General features: G+C 36.9%; 1 protein-coding gene across 1 annotated transcript; it reads right to left on the bottom strand.

Moving 5' to 3' along the window:
- Positions 1-451: 451 nt before the first annotated feature.
- On the bottom strand, positions 452-19,743 carry LOC115923794 (nuclear pore complex protein Nup85-like; the record flags this gene model as incomplete). The annotated part of the gene is made up of 16 exons (XM_030985116.1): positions 452-1,109; positions 1,886-2,048; positions 2,820-2,919; positions 3,558-3,776; positions 4,804-4,904; positions 5,366-5,416; positions 7,529-7,594; positions 8,494-8,577; positions 9,207-9,310; positions 9,650-9,793; positions 12,684-12,854; positions 13,798-13,884; positions 14,527-14,648; positions 15,851-15,964; positions 17,634-17,707; positions 19,661-19,743. Coding segments are annotated over 16 exons (1,794 nt in total), but the record flags the coding sequence as incomplete, so codon positions are not given.
- Between the last annotated feature and the right edge of the window lie 190 nt (positions 19,744-19,933).

Below are 19,933 nucleotides of genomic sequence, written 5' to 3'. Positions count from 1 at the left end.
CAACATTTACCGGGAGCACCAGTAAATTTTTATATTCAATTTTTCTCGAAAACATGGGTATTTTAGGGGCTAAATTTTCTAGTGCTTATGATACATCCATAGGGGTATCCAAAAATATCAAAATTGTAAAGAATTACTACCCACCCAATTTTCTGAATTTCCCAAAACTTTGTATTACCTTTAATACATGTGACTTGAAAATACATTACAGAAATTAAATCACCAATAGTGAAAAGCCATTTTCCTTGCTTCAGCATCTTTTTCATTCAAAGTCAAAATTTTTAATGAGAAATGTAAATTGTGATTCTTGATGCCCTATAGTTCTGCACTCAAGTTTCTTGACTCAAACGATGCTCTTGACTAGACAATGGTAAGCTTCTTGTCTCTTGGTATGCATGAGGCAGGCATATGAACAGAGCACCATTCTCTTCTGGTATAAGGTGCCTTGCAAGATTTTTGGTTCAACACTTTTCATGAAACACCTTATATCCCAATTTTTGAAGTGACCCATATCTTTCTTGGAGCAGAGTTTGTGCTGCGTGCAGTTCAACGATTTTCATGATACACCAAGTACCACGATCCTTGGTATACCTTTTGAAGCAAAGCGTGAGCTGTCTTCAGTTCCATACTTTTCATGAGACACCATATATCATCTTTGGAGCAAGTAACAACCCACTACCCTTCTTAAAGCAGATACTTTGCTACATTCAGCTCCATGGTTTTTATGAGACATCATATATCATGATCTCCGTAGCAATCCACATCTCTCTTCAAGCGAAGACTTTGCTACGTTTAGTTCCATGGTTTTTTATGAGACATCATGCATCACCATCTTTCAAGCGATCAGTTTCCTCTTGAAGCAAAGACTACACAATGTTCGTTCAGTGTTTTTTTACACTATGCATCATGATTTTTTAGAGTCACCTAACATCCTTTTTGAAACATACATGTATCAAGAGCTAGGTTCAGTTCAACTATTTTTTTCATGACACACCCTATCATGATCCTTGGAGCGATCCACAGCCCTCTTTAAGCAAAGCCTGCGCTATGTTCCTGGATAGACCGAGCTGAAGCAGTTCTAGTTTCTCCTTCTCCAATTCCAACTGGCCCTGGAAAAAGAAACCAACAACAAAAATCATGAAGAATATTGCTGCAATATGGGATAGTTAAGATAATGTCTGGGTGTTTTCATCAATGATTCCAAGGCCCCTGAGCCATTTCCAAAATGTACATGTTGCTCACTTGCAAATATATTGCCAAGGTCATTATCATGAAAGAGCACCTTCAAATTAACAAACACAAGTAGTTTCATCATCACTATGGACATTAATTCCATGTTACAATTCCACGCGCCTTTTTTTTGCGATTGCATAGCACTTCACAATTTGCTCTATAACGTAGTATAGTATATAAGGGCACTTCAACAATGATGATAACACTTCAAAAACACCGGTTGAGAAAATATAAATCCATGCTCTTTAACAAAGTAAGTTGACCTTCAAAAGTTTCTGGAACTGATCCGCAGATATGTAGCAGTCTTTAGGGTGGTGTGTAGCTTGTTCCACAACCTTGCAGCAATCACAGTACACAGAAATACCCGAGATGCTTTTGCATCACATTTTGTATATTGATTGAACTAATAAAGCTACATATATAAAACTACTTTCATTATAATCATCTTTGTAAAATTCAAAGTAGGAGAGTATTGAACCACTGACCTTGCTCTTCTTTGGTAGGATTCGTGTCTTGTATTCCTCAAAACAGCTCGAGCTACTTTTGCATACATTTTGTATTGATTGAACCAATATAGCTACATGCATAAAATTACATTCATTATAATCATCATCTCTGTACAATTCGGAGGTAGGAGTATTGAACCACCGACCTTGCTCTTCTTTGGTAGGATGCGTGTCTTGTACTCCTCTGATTTGAACCATCTCTCCAGCTCCTCGTGGCATCGTAGCAGCTCGTAGGTCTGTTTGCTGCTGAAGACAACCTCGTCAAGCTCCAGCAGTGGTAGAGCATCGGTGAGAAGGGTTAACCAAAACCTTGAGGAAGAAGACAAATTATTTAGTGGTATATGTAATGATAAATACAGTCAAATCTGCTTTAGTGACCACCGGTCTAAAACAAGCACATTTTTTGTTTCCCTTGAAAATGGTTTCTCATTAAAACATGTACTAAAGGAACCTGTCTACAAAGACCACTTTTTGTGTTTCCCTTGGGCGGTCGCTATAGCCAGGTTTGACTGTAAATTGAAGATCTGTCTTGAAGCTGTTAAGCTGAATTATATAAATTTTTCTGATAAAAAAAACGAAATTAGATCGTGCAACCCACAGGAAGAATTAGGTGAGGGGCTGTTGCCTCACTTGGTCCACACAATGTGATCCTCAAAGTGCCACAATCTAAAACAAAAGGAACTCTTGAGGACTGCGCTATCAGTTGCAGTGCTCAAAAGATTTGGAACAGCCTTCCACTTGTCATAAAGAGAGCCCAAATCTGTCTTCAAAGCTTAATTCCCAAGTTATGTCATTTCTTTAGTATGTGAAAATTGATTTGTTGAGTTACATAAAAAAAAAATAATAATCACTAGGGGTATGAATACTTCAGTAATTGTTAACTGTAAGTCTTAATGCAATCGTTAAACCGACATCTGCACTTCTCTTATTATCTAAATGAATTATTCTTTATTGCTCTTGTTGTTTTTGTTGTTATTCATGATTACGGGCCTCTATTGCGTCAATCGCTTGACTGCATTTATAATTTCCTTAAATGATAATTTTAGACAAACGACTAGTTTCTTTGGACGATATACTCACTGTTTTGGGGCCAGTCTAGCTCGAAGCAACGACAAGAGAAGAGCTCCGGCATCACTGAAGTCTCCCTGCTCATACAGGCGATGGAATTCACGATACTTACCTATAAAGAAATAAATACAGACAATTTCAAATACAGACAAGAGAAAGCTTTAAATGAATCAGACAAATTAAATATTAAGATCTCTGAATTTATGGAAGATTGCAGTTTCATCATCATGTCGCAGTTGTACGACTCCGCCATTTGTTGTGTATCACAAATTACAGAAGATAGAGCGTCCTAATTGGTTTTTTAAAAATAGTGATGCATATTCATGAATATGATTGATGACGATTAAATCTGATTGTCAATGACTGTCAACATCTAAACTGAACACCCTTCTGTTGAGAAGGCCTACCCAGATTGCAATGATATTTACACATTATTGTTAAACCAACAAGGGAACATGGGTATTTCCTATTGAAATATGAAATATTACACTTTTCAAAACATGTAGTGAGTAGTGAAATTTCACAAACTCTAAGCGAGATGGAAAATGAATGTTTCCATGTACTTTTAGGTTTTGTACCAAGCAGATCACAAATGGGACCCATTTCACAAAGCCTTTTTTCAATAACAAATGACAAAAATCAGTGACAAATTTGCTGATAACCAATCAAAAGCAAGGATTTCAGTAGCTTATAACAACAACTGTCATTTGTCACTGATGACAAGTTTTGTGAAACACCCCCAGAACTCACCGAGGAATGTGAGTCTATCGCTGAGCAGCATCCCAGCGCCCAGGTTATCCAGGAGATCAATGTTAGTGAAGCCTCCCTTCAGGCTGTACTCTGTCAGGAACTTATCAGCCAGGTAGGTCGCAAAGGTCGGGTCATGTGACCTCAGGCACCAGGTCAGGGCGGAGCCTAGTCGCCCCTGACGATAGCAGCGCATCCCGAGGACCTTGCAGATGCTCTGGGCTGTGGGTTGAGAAAGGACATCATTGCATTAAAGCCCCACTGCACTACTTATAGCTACTTGCGCCCTCTATGTAACAAACAATGCATAATCGGTGACCATTGGTTCCCCATGATCCTCTTTTTCTTATGTTAAATTGAGAGCTGATTTTATTAGATAACCACATGCCCAGTGACCCTGCAGGGTAGTCTAATCCCTCCTGTACACTAGTACATATGGGCTTTAAGTGGTCCATTTATTTCTGCTGGGTAAGCATTGAGCCACACCCACTATGGAGAGTATAGATAAGTACATGATTATGATGTTTAGAAGATAAGGAGTGCTACAGTGGGTAGCGGTAGATAACCAGCTTCAACAAAGTGGAGGTGGGGCAGTTTGTTAACACTATACTAAAGACCAATGACCAATGTGAGTTTAATGGGTGGCAGGGCATCAATAAATCAACTTTCTGTCCACACCACTTGATAAAGATTTTAAATGAATGCCAGGCAGAGCATTCTAAGCTTGTATATTGCAAAAGCACATGAAGAACAACAAAAAAGAATGCTCTTTCATTGTTACTGTCACGTATATTAAAAAAGTTTTAGGTAGACTGATGTACAATTTTTTCACTTTCAGCAAGAAAGACTTTGCAGTGACTTTGAAAATAGCGAAGACAAATGAATTTTGCAGCATGAGCTCCTTTGCACCACTCAAATCCATCTCAAGATACAGTTGACAGCTAAATTATGTATACCCTTACCAAGTTTTCGAATTTTTGTTAAGTATGTGAAAAATGGATTTGTCCCGATTAAGGTTTCTTGATAATGTAAGATATCAAAGCTTACATTATTCTACAAAGGCTCTAATTTAACCAGTCTGCCTTTTAATCTTGAGTACAGTGAAATAAAAAAAAAGAAGAAGCAAATTTACATGAATAACATGGATTAACATTAATAATTTAGTTGTTAAATATATATCTAAATTTTTGGGAAAATAATTTGTCTACAGTGACTGTGGAATATTTGAAAACTTAAGAATAGAAATTACCTTGTTCCTTCATGTCTCTGTCTTCACAAGCTTTGAGAACCTTGAGAGCTTTCCTCTCGGTCTTCAGAGGGATCCGCTCAATAAATAACTCCAGGTAATGTCTGCCATGAAAATTAAGGAGAAAGTCATTTATTACAAAGCTACGATAGAGGAAATAAAAGACTATAAAGCAGTATTGTTGTAGTTTGATAGATATAGGAATTATACATTTTTAATTTCTTTTCTTTCAGTGTTCAGAGGGATCCGCTCAATAAACAACTCTATATAATGTCTGCAGGAAAATTAAGACAGAGAAGTCTTTCATTACAAAGCTTTAATAAGCAAGGTCTAGATTATAACAAAAACTGTCATTAGTCACTGATGACAAGTTTTGTGAAAAGGGGCCCTGAATTGTGAATTATAAATTACATTTGGATATTATTCCTTTCAACAACATGGATGATGTTACCATTTAATAAATTTGCACAGATATAAGTGAACATCATAAATTAATTAAAATGATAAGTATTAGGGCCTGAAATTTGTTTTTAAGATGAAATGTGCATCATCCAGCTAAACTTACCTTCCAAACTGAGGGCAGTGATCTAGATAGTCCGCTACTACTTGCCAGAAACTGTTGTGACATGAAAAGAGAAAGACAACATTAACCCTCCTGGTAACACTAATTTCAATGAGTTTTAGAAGAAATATAGAAATTTACCGGTATTATAATTTTGTACTATACATTTTATTGTTGTTGAATTTATTTATACCATTTCTGCACATCTATGTTTATAGGTTATTTGGAATGATTTGATTATCATTTTTATTGAATTGTTGAAAAAATAAATTGAATTGAATATATAAATATTACATACTAAAAAAATATTCAAACTTAAAGACGCATACCAGTGGGCTCTCATGGGGAATTGGACACCATTCAGGTGTTTACACAATAAGAGGTTTTGTCAATCACCAAGATAACCTTCAGTTTTATGACCAACAGGCCTTATGTGATGCTCTGCATTTTCCATACATTTCCCTTAACCGAAGACTCTCCAAGAGACTAGGGGTGTTTCCTAATGAGACTTTGGTTTGCTGTGTGTGAGACTTGTACGCCCATAAATGGTATTTCCACCAAGTCTGGTGTCAGTGAATTATGGTCTACTGCACATAGAGACTTGATGACCATCTCCCTTTAAATAGGTATCACAGTGAAATTTTAAAAGTTTCTAAACTTCACTTCCCTTGCCCATTTCCTTTTTGAGCACATGAAAAAAAGAATTTTGATACCTCATTTGTCAAATTTGAATAAGTACTTTTGAAAATACGGCCACTTACATAAGAGACGAAATGGTCAAATTTTGGGTAATTAGGCTATAACTGACAATTAGCCATTTTCAAGGTGATATAATTTTGTAATTAATTGATGAATCACCTTTCTTTTCAAGAAATCTGTTCTCTGTACGGATTTCTACATGCCTATTTTTTTCAGGTTCTTATGACAAATATTTTTTTGTGTGGAATATTTCAAATAATTATATGAAGCCCATTTTGAGCCGTGTGACAAATGGCTATTTTTGCGTCACCGGAACAAGTTTTCATGAGTTTTGAAACATGGCTAGATTTAAGAGTGTCTATAAAGAGGGGCTGAATTTCGCCATATCTGGGGTATATATAGATTACTTATTTCTGTAAGTTTGAACCATCAAATCCATTTAAATTAATTTTAAATGGCATTTGAAAATGGCTCTAAACCCTTCAAGAAGTCCAGGTAGACAAAGGAACATCCCTTCACTGCTATTGTGTAAAAATGTGTAGAACAGGTGCCACATGCATATTCACCTGTTCTACACATTTTTACATATTAGCAGTGAAGGGATGTTCCTTTATCTACCTGAGAAACTGTATATTTTGTCCGCTTTCTTTGTCCGTCATGTTCATAGTGTCAGGGTACAGCTGTATTCATCGGATTTGCGCTCGAGCACCATCTCGCGGTCATTCTTAATATTTACATGATCGTATTCTCCAGTAAATTCTCTTTCTTCTCGTATCAAAATTGAATTAAAAGTATGTTTTTCTGATATAGAAAAATTGTTTCAAACTTTTCACCCTGATTTTTCACGATCTTTTTAAAACATACCCCCATCATTTTTATATGAAAATACAGCTTAAGATGTGCTCTTAGCCTCTTTCCAACCAGTGGATTTTTAAAACTCAAAAACAAATGGTGTTCAAGCGCATTGAGCTAAAACTAGCGATACGAATATGCAATCAAATAAAAATGGGGACAAACGAAGTGACACGGTACGAATTAGAGGGTAAATCTCAAGCAACTGTGTCGTAAGTAATTGATGGATTTTGATGAAAATGACATGACATGAAAGACAGAATCCTGAGCTTTCCAGAGACATATAATTTTATAATATTTATTTTTTCCATGATATGAAAATCTTCCTTGATAAAGAGAGAATTTGCATGATTGAGCTCTGCGTGTCCCTATTCAACGCAGCTCTTCTGTGATTCCTACTTTAAAAAGGGTCAATGTATAAATACACTGGCTTGTTACTAGTAGTTTCTCTGTTAATTCATTCAATTTGGAAACAGATCTGCCATGGTATTGGAGCTCTTATTGTTCCAACAAAATACATTTCCCCTCATATGTATGACCTTTACTACCACTGTGTTTATAGCAACCAAGGTCGTTCAAAAGGCAATCATTAACTGGTATGAAGGAAATCCTTACCTTGTATGAGACATCAGTGTAGAGGAATATTCAAGCAGGAGAAACTCTCTCAGATCAGATCCAAAACTAGACAAGAGGAGAAGAAGAAAAAATGGCCATGTGGATATAGTTTATAGGGGGTGATATACTTTTATGAGTTAAATATAAATGAAGCTTTAAGTATATTAATTCCAGTAAGCCATTAAGTTAGACTTCATTTTATGCTATACCTACAGAATGAAGTGAACAGGTGGCAATTTTTAAAATTCTAATGAATCAAACCAAAGAAGTCAGATCCCCTAGTAAATATGACCTTTGGCAAGGCATTAATCTACATTTGCCACTCCTTTCACAGGAGATAAATGGGGACCTGGTAGGATGACCAAAGCCTTGATGATAGTAATTGCCAAATGCCCTCACGATGACCATATGATAGTAATACTCCCCAGGGAGTGGAGAAGGTGCACATTGTACATGAATGAATCCGATGACCGGGGTAAAAATATCTGTAAAATGCTTGGAGACGGTATTTCGTATTAAGCGCTATATTAATCCAGATTATTATTAAATAGACACAGGGGCTCCTTTGTTTGCACCTCTCCTAATCCCAAGTATCCGCTCTTTTCATGGGATTTATCGTATATGAACTTTTCACCCCCAAAAGGCATCCTGGAGTAGGACTAGTTTGCCACTTTTAAAGTTCTTAGGAGTTCACTTATAAAAGATCAATTTGAGCACACAATTAGAACTGATCACAAGAAGGTGTTGCTCTGAAATATCAAAACTCTTTGAGATGTCATTTCTGTATGTGTGTGTGTGTTTTTGTTAAGTCCTAATTGTGACATGCAATTTCATTCAAATAATTCAAAATCATGCTCCGCTGGTTGTTCTTGAGGTAAACATAGTTTGACTTGATTTTGTACTTCAAATAAACACAGCAATGCATACCTACAACTAAAAATAATAGTGAAACTTGTGTATCTTACTTGAGTTGATGCGAGTCCAGTTGACCACAGTGGTGAAGGAGGTCGGAAAGGTGAGCTACAAACCACCAATTACTCAATGTTGCACTGCAAGAAAATTAGAGTTAGATAATAATAATAACAATAATAATAATAATATGCTGCTCTTGTATAGCGCATATCACATTTTGATATAACGTCTCTATGGCTTCAAAAGGACTTTGGATCTCTATACCCCGCTTTAGCTCCAGCAAGCAAAGAGCTCAGTGAATTCAAGGAATGAATCCTACAAGGTACCCACTTTAATACTACACCTGGATTGAGTGTGTGGGAAATATAGATTAATGTCTTACCAAAGGCATTTGCTGCAGGAGCACATGTCCTACAACCATTGTACTATGGATACCGTGTTCCTTTTCGGCCACATTTTTACACAAATGAAGAAAAAAAACTATACTTTTAAACAAATCTATAGAATTTCTGTTTCAGGATTTAGTATCAATGAAGTATAAAGGCATATCGTTACATGCTGATGCATGCATTTTGACAAATAGATCAAAGAACCTTTTATTCAAAAATTTACATGTATCCTAGCATTTAGGAAGTTCTAGGAGACCTTGTGATAGAACAAGCGAGACCAAGAAATGGGAGGAAGGTATATCTTAAGAGAGAGAAAGACAGCTAAAAATGGAAAGCCAGAAGAAGGATAAAACAAAAATTCTACATGTTTTGTTTACCTGCTGATCTTGATCATCTGGTAGATATCAAACTCCAAGGCTTTGTCCAAGATACTGTCCAACGATGTCATTCTACCAGAGACGCCACACGCATCCATGCTGGCCTGCAAGTCAAAGGTCACACAGTGGAGGTCAAAGGTCAATTGATAAAAGCATTTCATGCATTAGACAGATATATATGTGGTTTACTTGTGTGCCATTGGTATCGGTTTTATGTATAAAGACTGCTTTAAACAAAAAAATATCAAAAATCTTTATAGAGAGATGGTCTTAACACAAAGGTGATCTTTGTCAAAGGCAGATATGGCCATAAGTAAAGGTCAGCAGCCAGAGGACTTAAGGAGTGACATCCTATCCTGGGGACTGCATACATACATATATACTACTAATAATAGATGAAATTTTCAATAAATGCACTTTGGACCTTGACCAATTCGTCTCACCTTGGCATGGTAGTGAAGGTCCATTGCCTTGACCGTTGGGTTGGTGTAGAGGAGTCGAGTGACCATCAGGTGGTACCAGCCGCCAAGTTCTTGGATCAAGTCCCCAACCTCTTGCAGCAAGACAGACTGGTCACCACAAAGGATCTGTCATGAAACAAAAAGAGTTTAAATCAAGGCCTCTTTGCTCTGTACATTTATCATTTTCAACTGTATGTTGGTAGTATGTTTGTTTTTTTGCTAGTTGTATTTTTATACAATTTTGCCATTATTTCTCCTTGTAGAAGTGCATCAGATTTTCAAAACACCTTGGTATTTCATACTTTCAGGGTAGCTAGCCATTTTGTCACATATATTTTAAGGTTATTTTGTAGCCATTCCAAATGTTCTTTCCTGGGCATACTTTTGTTCATTTAAGAAACATAACAGCAAATGTTGGAAGTTCATGGAAATTTGATTTACAAAAAGACAAATGTTGTATTTGAAGGATTTGATAGGCACAATTAGAAGGCTACCCGTTGCTTCTATACAAAATCAAATATTAGATATTCTCTGTACATTTCCATGGTGAGTGTGTATTCGATATTGGAGGCTTATCGTAACACCATGCAGAAGCTTTTAAGTAAGGCTGCGACGGGTAGTCGAATGCTCGAGTACCCGCACGGTTGACAACTACTCGGGTACGATTTCTCGTACCCGAATATTCGGCCGCAAAAAAAATAAATAAATAAAAAAAAAACTAGATGGAATTCGACTGCGCGCAGTCGAAAATGATGCCTCCGTCATAGAGCAATTTTACAAACCAAAACAGAAGAAATTTTTCGAATTCAAGTTCAATTGTAATCCATTGACAGGTTCTCAGAATATCGTGATTACAAGCAATTTCTCATATACATATATGACCCTTTGATCTTTGACCTCATGACCCTAAAATCTACTCAGTTCATTGGCTCTGCAAGATGTCCTGAGTTAAATAGTAATCCATCTGTCAGTTCTAATGAGAATGCGTTCACAAGCTATTTTTGCATACATAATGAGCCCATGATCTTTGACCTTTGACCTTATGAACCAAGAATCTACTCAGTTCATTGGCTCTGCAAGTAACATACATGACCTAATTTTGGCAGGAATCCATCAATCGGTTCTTGAGATAACGCGATCACAAGCTGTTATTGCATACATAATGTGTGCTGTGGCCTTTGACCTTTGACCTCATGACCACTAAATCTAATCAGTTCATCGGCTCTGCAAGTAACATACATGACCTAAGTTTGGCAGCAATCCATCAATCGGTTCTTGAGATAACGCGATCACAAGCTGTTTATGCATACATAATGAGCCCTGTGACCTTTGACCTTTAACCTCATGACCCCAAAATCTAATCAGTTCATTGGCTCTGCAAGATACATACATGACCAAAGTTTGGCAGGAATCCATCAATCGGTTCTTCAGATAACGCGATCACGAGCTGTTTTTGCATACCTAATGAGCCCTGTGACCTTTGACCTTTGACCTCGTGACCCCAAAATCTAATCAGTTCATCGGCTCTGCAAGATACATACATGACCAAAGTTTGGCAGGAATCCATCGATCGGTTCTTCAGATAACGCGATCACAAGAACGGGACGTACGTACGTACAGACGTACGTACGGACGGACGGACAACCCGAAAACATAATGCCTCCGGCTACTTCGTAACGGAGGCATAAAAATGTCCAGGCCCACGCTTACCCGTGCCAGGGAGAGCGGCCGCTGCTGGCATGGTACCGTCGGTAAAATGTTTCCCAACTCAAGCACTGTCAAACTCACCTTTCAGAAACTGGGACCAAATGTCCAGATTTCTGTTTGGACTTGGAGGAAAATGGATTATTCTGCCATCTTTGGTTTTTAAAACAGCATTGTTTACTGTTATTATTCTTATTAAATCGGCGCCTTCAACTGCAACTCGAAGTAAAATTGCATGCGTTTTCGGCGAGGGGCCTGGGAAACTGCCGAGTGGTATGGTAGTGGCAAAAAAATCCAAAAAATCCAAAAAATCCAAAAATCCAAAAATTCAACAAAAAAAATTCAAAATAAAAAAAATTCAAAAAAATTCAAAAAAATTCAAAAAAATTATAAAAAAACATGGCGTCTGAATATTCGAGTATTTGCTTGTGAGCCTGGGAGTGTACTCGAATACCTCATTACACTGTTGTGCACAGCCTTGCTTTTAAGTTACTTGGTAACATTATCTCAGATTCTGAAACAAAATGAGCATTTAGCTCATGCTGCAACGATAATCATAAACCTTTAAGTCAGTCAGGAACCCCATGACTTTTACAAGCTGATCCGCCCGTCTGATTATCAAGATATTTACGATTGGAAATCAAAATTCCAAAAACTATTTTTTTGTTTAACACTACAGTCTATTAACTATGGTAAAACCAGGCACTCAAAGACTTTTACTTTTTAGAGGCACTTCATGAACATTTTGAAGCGCTTCAATATTACACCATATCACAGACACTGATAACACGTAGGGCGATGCATCTTAGAATTAACATTCTTAAACGATGCCTTTAAGGTAAAGGCCAGTATTGGAAACGCCCCAATTTCAAAAAATGAAATGGAAGCTCTCATTACCAATCATGTGAAAGAATATGTTTTGACTAATACATGATGATAAAAAATTTGCCGGGAAACCGCCTTCTAATTCATATATTTGGTAAATTTGTTTCTCTCATGGTCTGTGAGAGATATAGGGTAGTCCCATATACATCTTTCTGTGTATAGTGCTTGTAACTTTACGAAGAATGGGCCAAATTTCTTATCATTTTAATGATTCCAGAACCTTGCAGATGCTAGATGCTACATGATCAACCTTTTCTGATCAATTCCACAATGTTTCTTTCACAATGCAATCGCATGACCATAACTGGTCTTTACCTTTAACGAAAAGGAATACATCAACAGCCTTTTCAGCATGCCTTACCACATGGTGTTAATACCAAAAGCCTCCAATGGTGGGAAATCTAAAAAAATTGTCTTTCTCCGTTACCTTACAGATGACCTCCAGCCTTGGATACGAGACGAAGCTCTGATCTTCAAGACACTGTCTACAGGTGTCCTGCCAATGGCGCCACTTCAGGTCAAACTCAGCCAGGGACTGTCGGCTCAGGGTTCCAAACACAGGCATACGCCGCATCAGCTCATCGATTCTACCATAAGCCTGACGCAGAAGGGGAAATTTATAAGGAATGTGGTGGAGAGAGAGAGATTATTGTTAATGCCATATAATGAAGTGGTTAATTTGTGCATATGGAATAAATTTTGGTCATATATGAGCATCAAAATAAAACCAAATCATCATGACGATAGTTCAAATTCACAACCACAGAGCATTTTTAAGAGATAGTTACAAAACATGCAATCGTCTAATATACAGCATAAACATGAAGCATATTTCATCATGTAGAGGTATAATATAATTTCCTTCTTTTACACCGTTCCTAATTCTGAAAAAGTTACTTCTCAAAAATTGACAGGGTATTTGGTATATATTTTATCAACACACAGACTGTTATTTGGTTTTCAACTTTTTTATCTTCTTCAAAATGGCAACTCGGTACGTTTTCCTTGACGTCCAGCCAGTCGGGCTATTTTTCAAGATGGCCGCCAGCATTTATGTTTTGTTTTTTTTTAATTTAGAAAAAGATCATTTTAGAAGTATGTTTGAAATGTTTTTTCATTGACAAAAAAACAAAACAAAAACAGGTAGCCTCAAAAAAAGGAAATGGACGGAAATGCCAAACAAGATTTTGTTTTTTTAATGGCCTAATCAGATTGAAATGTCTTCTTCAAATTAATTCATGTAGAGTATTCATTTCATGCAAGTTATTGATATAGGTTGTTCAGCCTGTCACACAAAACTCTGTTACAAGGGATCTACAAAACATGTATGACCTGTAAGTGGATGTGGGTTTCATATCATCTCATAAATACTTTTAGTAATTCAAACATAGCCAACAAACTCATATTCTTCAGAACTAAAATCAACAAAATGCCATACATGATCTCAAATGCCAAGAGCCAAAGACTAAATCACTCCTATAATTTCATGTAGGATTAAATCCTTTTTTGCTCTTCATGGATTATGCAATATTTTTCCTCACCCCATGAGTGTCGTGTTGAAACTTTGGATCCAATGAAAGTATATGCCTGGCCTCTGTGAGTCTCCCTTGTAAGATGTAGATGTAGATCTACAAATGAAAACCATTGGAAAAGGATTAGTATACAATTCAAGAATCAGGTAATGCATTGATGCTATGGGAAATTGAAGATTTCTGGATTGCGAGTAATGCATGTTCACCTAAAGTCAGCAATGGGATTAGCTGATTATGGCAGGAAAACAAAGAATGTCCAAGTATTATTTGGTCCCCTATTCACACAAAAGAAAGGGCTGTGACTTCATTAAACTATTGTTTGAGTATGTGTTCAGTTGGATGCATTTCAATGAATGCTGAAAAGCAACAACATATAACTTGTAAAAAATATCAGAACTGAGATAAGATTTTTGATTTAGCCTCACTCAAAGACAGTCTACCCTCATATCATACAGTACATTGAAAACGTGTATGAAAATGAAAACAGAAAGATAAACTCAATACTGGTTTTATAACTCCAGATTATTCCTTGAAACATGAAAATTATAACTCTAGATTATTCCTGAAAAGATCAAAAATATAACTCTAGATAGACTATTTCTTAAAGCATAAAAATAGCAAATTTAAAAAAACACAAAGGGCAAGAGAGATCAAGAAAGAGAACAAAAGAGAGAGAGAGAGAGAGAGAGACAGACAGACAGAGACAGAGAGTACAAATAAAGATAAGGCACTACTTACAGCAGACCAGTATTCTTCTGTGGTCTCGATCTCCTCTGCCATGAGAACGTTTCTAGCCTTGACATCGCCCTCTGTGAAGTGTAGCTTGACCCAGTCTAACAGCTGCTGTAAAACTATACCACCTGAAAAAAACAACAATGGGACATGGTAATGATGATATAATCAATAATTAATAATGGTGGATTCTTACATAGGTGATGCTCCCGCTGGTGCTCATACATTAATAACCCAGTCGTAGCTGGCAGCCAAATATCTAGCGCTCTGGCATATCCGGTACCATTTACACCTGGGTGGAGAGTGGCAAATGTGGATTGCCAAACTATATTATTGCTTGGCTGGGATTCGATCATGAGAGTCAAGTGAATGAAACACTATACAACGACAACTGCACATATTATAAAAATAATAATAATAATAATAATAACGTTTTATTTACCCAGGGTAGCCACTTCAGTTATGAAACTGCTCTTCCAGCGGGCCCTGCATAACATAATATGTTATTACTACCCTTCTCCAATCTAGTATGCTGAGCGCCTAGCTAGAAGGCAGAAGGTCCCATTGTTCTAAGTCTTTGGTATGACTCGGCCGGGGTTCGAACCCACGACCTCCCGTTCATGAGGCGGGCGCTCTAACCACTGAGCCACCATGCCTCACAAATGGCTCTATGATAACTCAAACACTCTCATTATGCATACTGTATACAGTAATACTTAAAAAGCAAACAGCATGGGCATACTTCCATCCAGCAAAAAATATTTGTAATATGACAATGAGCAAATCCATGAGAAAATAGGATGCGAGCAGAGGACACCAAAAATATCAAATGTACGTACATGTATCATTAGCTATGACTTTTATCCCATAGAGCTTGACACTAAATTTGTTTTTTTCATGGGGGTCGATAGGGCACATTTGGGTCCCTATTTCCAATTTGAAATATTGGGGGTCTGTGTAAATTGGTTTCCCTGCTATATACAGTATAAACAACACCCAAACATTCAGTTTACAGGAGGAAAAAAAACCTCAAAATCTGTATTACAAATGATATTCCTCATAAAACCAAGATGTAGGAAGAGGGGAGGGGGGGGGGGGAGGTTCTTCTTCCACATAAAATCCTTCAATGTATTCGTAATAATAGTTCTCCTACAAGCTTTCTTTCAAATGTCCAATTGAAATTTCAACTGGAACTTGCAAAACAAAAATGCATGATAAATGGCTACAAATGATACTATCTCACAGGAATTGTATCAATTATTATTGTAAGCAATAGTCATACGGTACATGAATATAACTAGCGTAATGATCTCTTCAAAAAACCCTTTACCTGGCAATGTCTCTACAAAGAGGATTTCACACAGACTCCAAATCAGGCCAATGGTCTGGAAGATTTCACATTGGTCTCCGTACTCTCTTGCTTCTGTTTGATCTACATTTGGGTCTGCGAAGAGTAGGAAAGGGAGGAAAATCCAGCATGATGAATCGTTTTTAATGCATTTAAAAACCTCATTCAAGAATGAAGATTTTTATTACATCACCTTTAACAGCATCTATGCTTCTTTAAAGGGAGGCTTTACTACTCCAGCCAGAAGGGATTAGACCACACAGCGAGCCAGCGAGGTCACTGTGACAGGTGGCTATCTCATTAACTCAGCTCTCATTTAATATAAGAAAAAGAGGATCATGGGGGACCAACAGGCACCGATTGAGGAAGTTTTCTGTATAGAGGGAGCAAGTAGCTACAAGTAAGGACAGTGTGCCTTTAAAGCCTATCTGCACTAGTTTTGCCAGGAGGGATTAGACCTCCCTGCATGGTCACTGACAGGTGGTTATCAAATCAGCTCTCAATCAACATTTAAAAAAAGGGGATCACGGTGGACCAATGGGTACCGCTTAGGCATTGTTTGCTATATAGAGGGCGCAAGTACATGTAGCTACAAGTAGTGCAGTAGGGCTTTAATGCATTTAAAAACAAAATTAAATTGGGGGACATTATCTGGAGGGGGGGGGGGGGAGGGGTGGGGAGGGGTATGATGTCACTGAGAGCTACTCAAGCGGAGTAAAAATCGTCCTTTGCGATCATTCACTACATTCTTATAGGGTCTCTATTTTTAACCGTTCCTGAAGTATAGTTACCCAAGTTTGAGTTATTATTCTTTTCAACGAATATCAATTACATTAACATTTTCACAGTAATTCAAAACGATGGCTAGACATATACTTCTTTTTAAATTTCGCTTTCAGTTCCTCTTTTTTGAAACATAGACTTTTAAGAATAGCCAAAACCTTTAACTATCAGCTAAAGAGACCACAATAACAACATAAAATACATAAAATAACAATGAAAATGAATAAGAGGTTACCGTCAACACTATTATAAATAGAGAGTGTAATTTACGGAGCTACATTGCCATGAATTTGTCATGATAGTGGTTAGGACTTGTGGGGTGACATGCCTTAATATGAAATGTCCAATACATTGAATACAAGTTCCTTCAATATATATTTGAATATCCTAAACATAATATATGGATATGCATATTAAAATGGTGATAGAACTGTTCATTTCATGAGGGAGATCATAAAAAAAGATGTGTAGCAAATGGCTGAAAATGTGTCGCAAATTGCGATGCCATACCGGGAAAATTCTTCCCTGTAAGCCCCCATTCAAAATATTATAGTGATGCTATAGAGCATACCATTTAGTAAATATCTGACTGAAATTCAGCTTCATGTTTGGTTTTAAAACGAGATGGTTACAAGAATCTAAAAACAACATAACATAAGAGTTAAGAAGATAAAAGGGTCTTGTAAGTACATTCTATCCTCAGCATACTGTACAACTGATATATTTTTTCCTTCTTTATTTTGTGGTCTACATGGGGGTGTCTTTCTTTTTCTTCATATTGTTCTTCTTTCCTTCTTGTTTTTTATACTTTTTTAAAAACGATTTGCGTGTGTGGTTTGAAGGGACAGTCCCAAACCTGACAGTACGTGACGTTTCCTGCCCACAATCTTCTTTTCCACGATCAAAACGGGCAACACTTCTAAATGTCATGGTGTTACAATGAACCTTGCATTTCATAAGTAGAATTAAATTTAGCTCATACCTAATGAGGCCTTGCGGAGATCCTGCACGCATTCAGCTATGAAGGCCCGATAATGTCGACTGCACTTTATTAATCTAAATGGCGACAAGGGTTATGAAAACAATCAACTTTTTAATGAGTAAAAACACATATTAATATCCAGCAAGCTATTTTCACTCATGTACAGGTAGTAGTGGTCATGAAATTAAAGGTCATGTACAGTTTTGGTAAGGACTCAATTCTTTTTTGACAGACTTCTTTGAATTTCGATGACAACTAGCAATACTAAGCCGTAGTAATTCTTGTTCCTCCTAAATAATAATAATAATAATAATATGGATATTTATATAGCGCCGGTATCCGTCAGGCTCTGACGCTCATGGCGTTGTACATATTACTATCACAAACATATAACTTTCTTAACTAAAATAAAGTAAACTAAAACAACACAAATTATTACGCTACATTGACATGATTAAATAGCACTGTTTAGAAAGAGATGGTTTTTAGAGCAACTTTGAAGTCATGGACTGGAGGGCTGTTAAGTTACGAATACTAAGTGGCAGCTTATTCTAAAGGAACGGACCAGAATGAGAAAATGCTCTATCCCCCAGGATCTGCGTGTCTTAGGGACAACTAATAAGGAGGATTGAGATGAACGAAGATGTAAAGTAAAGTATTAAACAAATGAGAGATAGAAATGATTTATTTACTTGGCGATTTTGACAACACTTTTTAAGGACCATGGTGGTACTCAATCACCCATTGCAGAAGTATTATGAATAGGGTATTATGCGACAGAAAAAGAGTTACTTTTCATCATGAAATAGATTTCATACTCGTATTCATTATGCCTAATAATTAGGAGCTACCAAAGTTGGGTGCACTATTTTCGATACGCACTGTACATATTTAATCCAAGGCCACCAAGGCCATGGCCGTGGATGCCCCTTTGATTGGCCTCAATGCCCCTCTCATTGGCCTTGGAGATTTTTTGAGCCCTTTCCAATTCTTCCTATTTGTGCTGTAATATAGAAATGTGCCCTACAGAAAAGTGGCCTTGCCCTAAAAATATTGAAATTTAAGGCCTGTAAAAGGGTATCTACATGTATTCCATTGTTTGAAAAGGTTTCACCTGACACTCAACAACTTGTTGTAAGTGCATGACTGTGCACTTCATGTATATCTGCATTATCTTTTATATAACAAATATTGTATGCATACTCTTGTAAACCATACATGCAATTTCACCTTCAAATTCAGAATTCCCCTTTGGAGTTGTGACATTATATTTCAACCTCAGCCTGCAGCCTCAGTGAAATAAAACAAAACTCAGGAAAATTTGGATGTGTTGGTTCATATAGTTTATTATATTGAACCTCACAGCAGGCAATATTTGTATAATCTGCTATTCAAATTTTCTAGCTACCAAAAGAAACTGTACATGAGCTTTAAGATAATTTTATTGCAAACTATTAAATGCTATACAACCTAGGGAATTGCAACAACAGTGAAAACCTCATCAACTATTAAAAGGTAAATTAATTGCAATCATGATATATGTCTCGACCTTGCTTGTCGCATACAATGAAATAGATACAAGTGTATGAAATAATAACAATCCGATAGATTGATATTGGTTTGACCAATGTCGTTAAACCCCACCAAGGGCATCAGTTGGTGATACGTGACGGGAATAACGATTTTGATCAGTATCTCAATGCTGGATTCTCCCCCCCCCCCCTTTATTGTCATATTAATCAAATAAAAAATGAGCAATGAGTGACAAGTGCAAAGTGCCACTCCTCATTATCAAAGTTGAACAAAATGAGAGCACAGTTATAGAGTGATTTTCTTAAATGTGTTAGCAAAGCTAGGTTGCCAGGGCAACTAGAACAGCATAATTGACATCAGCACCAGAAGTGTCACGATGTGATGGACATGTGCGCTACATACATGTAAGAAGCCACCATTATTAGTATTATCAGTATCAAGTGAATGAAATAAATCAATAAAGAGAGGGAGAAATTAAAAAAAAGAAAACTCACTGAGGTTTCCTTGATGCGTCCTTGTCCTCGGGAGATTGCTTTTGTAGCGAAACAAAAACATCTGTGCAAAGAAAAGGGGCATGTTATCAATATGAGAATGATACATGTACATGAACATACATGCAGTGTATCAAAAAGGGCAGGTCCAAGCTATTTGGATTGTGACGTACGGGACATTTAGAGACTTTAAACAAGAAATAACAACAGATGAAATTATTTATATGGCTATCTTTTGGTATGAGTCTGTGGCTATTATGGGCTAGTTCATTTGTG

The sequence above is a fragment of the Strongylocentrotus purpuratus genome, unplaced genomic scaffold (assembly GCF_000002235.5).
Source record: "Strongylocentrotus purpuratus isolate Spur 01 unplaced genomic scaffold, Spur_5.0 spur5_scaffold_14, whole genome shotgun sequence".
Lineage (NCBI taxonomy): Eukaryota > Metazoa > Echinodermata > Echinoidea > Camarodonta > Strongylocentrotidae > Strongylocentrotus > Strongylocentrotus purpuratus.
Note: the sequence above shows the minus strand (reverse complement) of the source record. Positions and strands in the feature narration are given on the sequence as shown.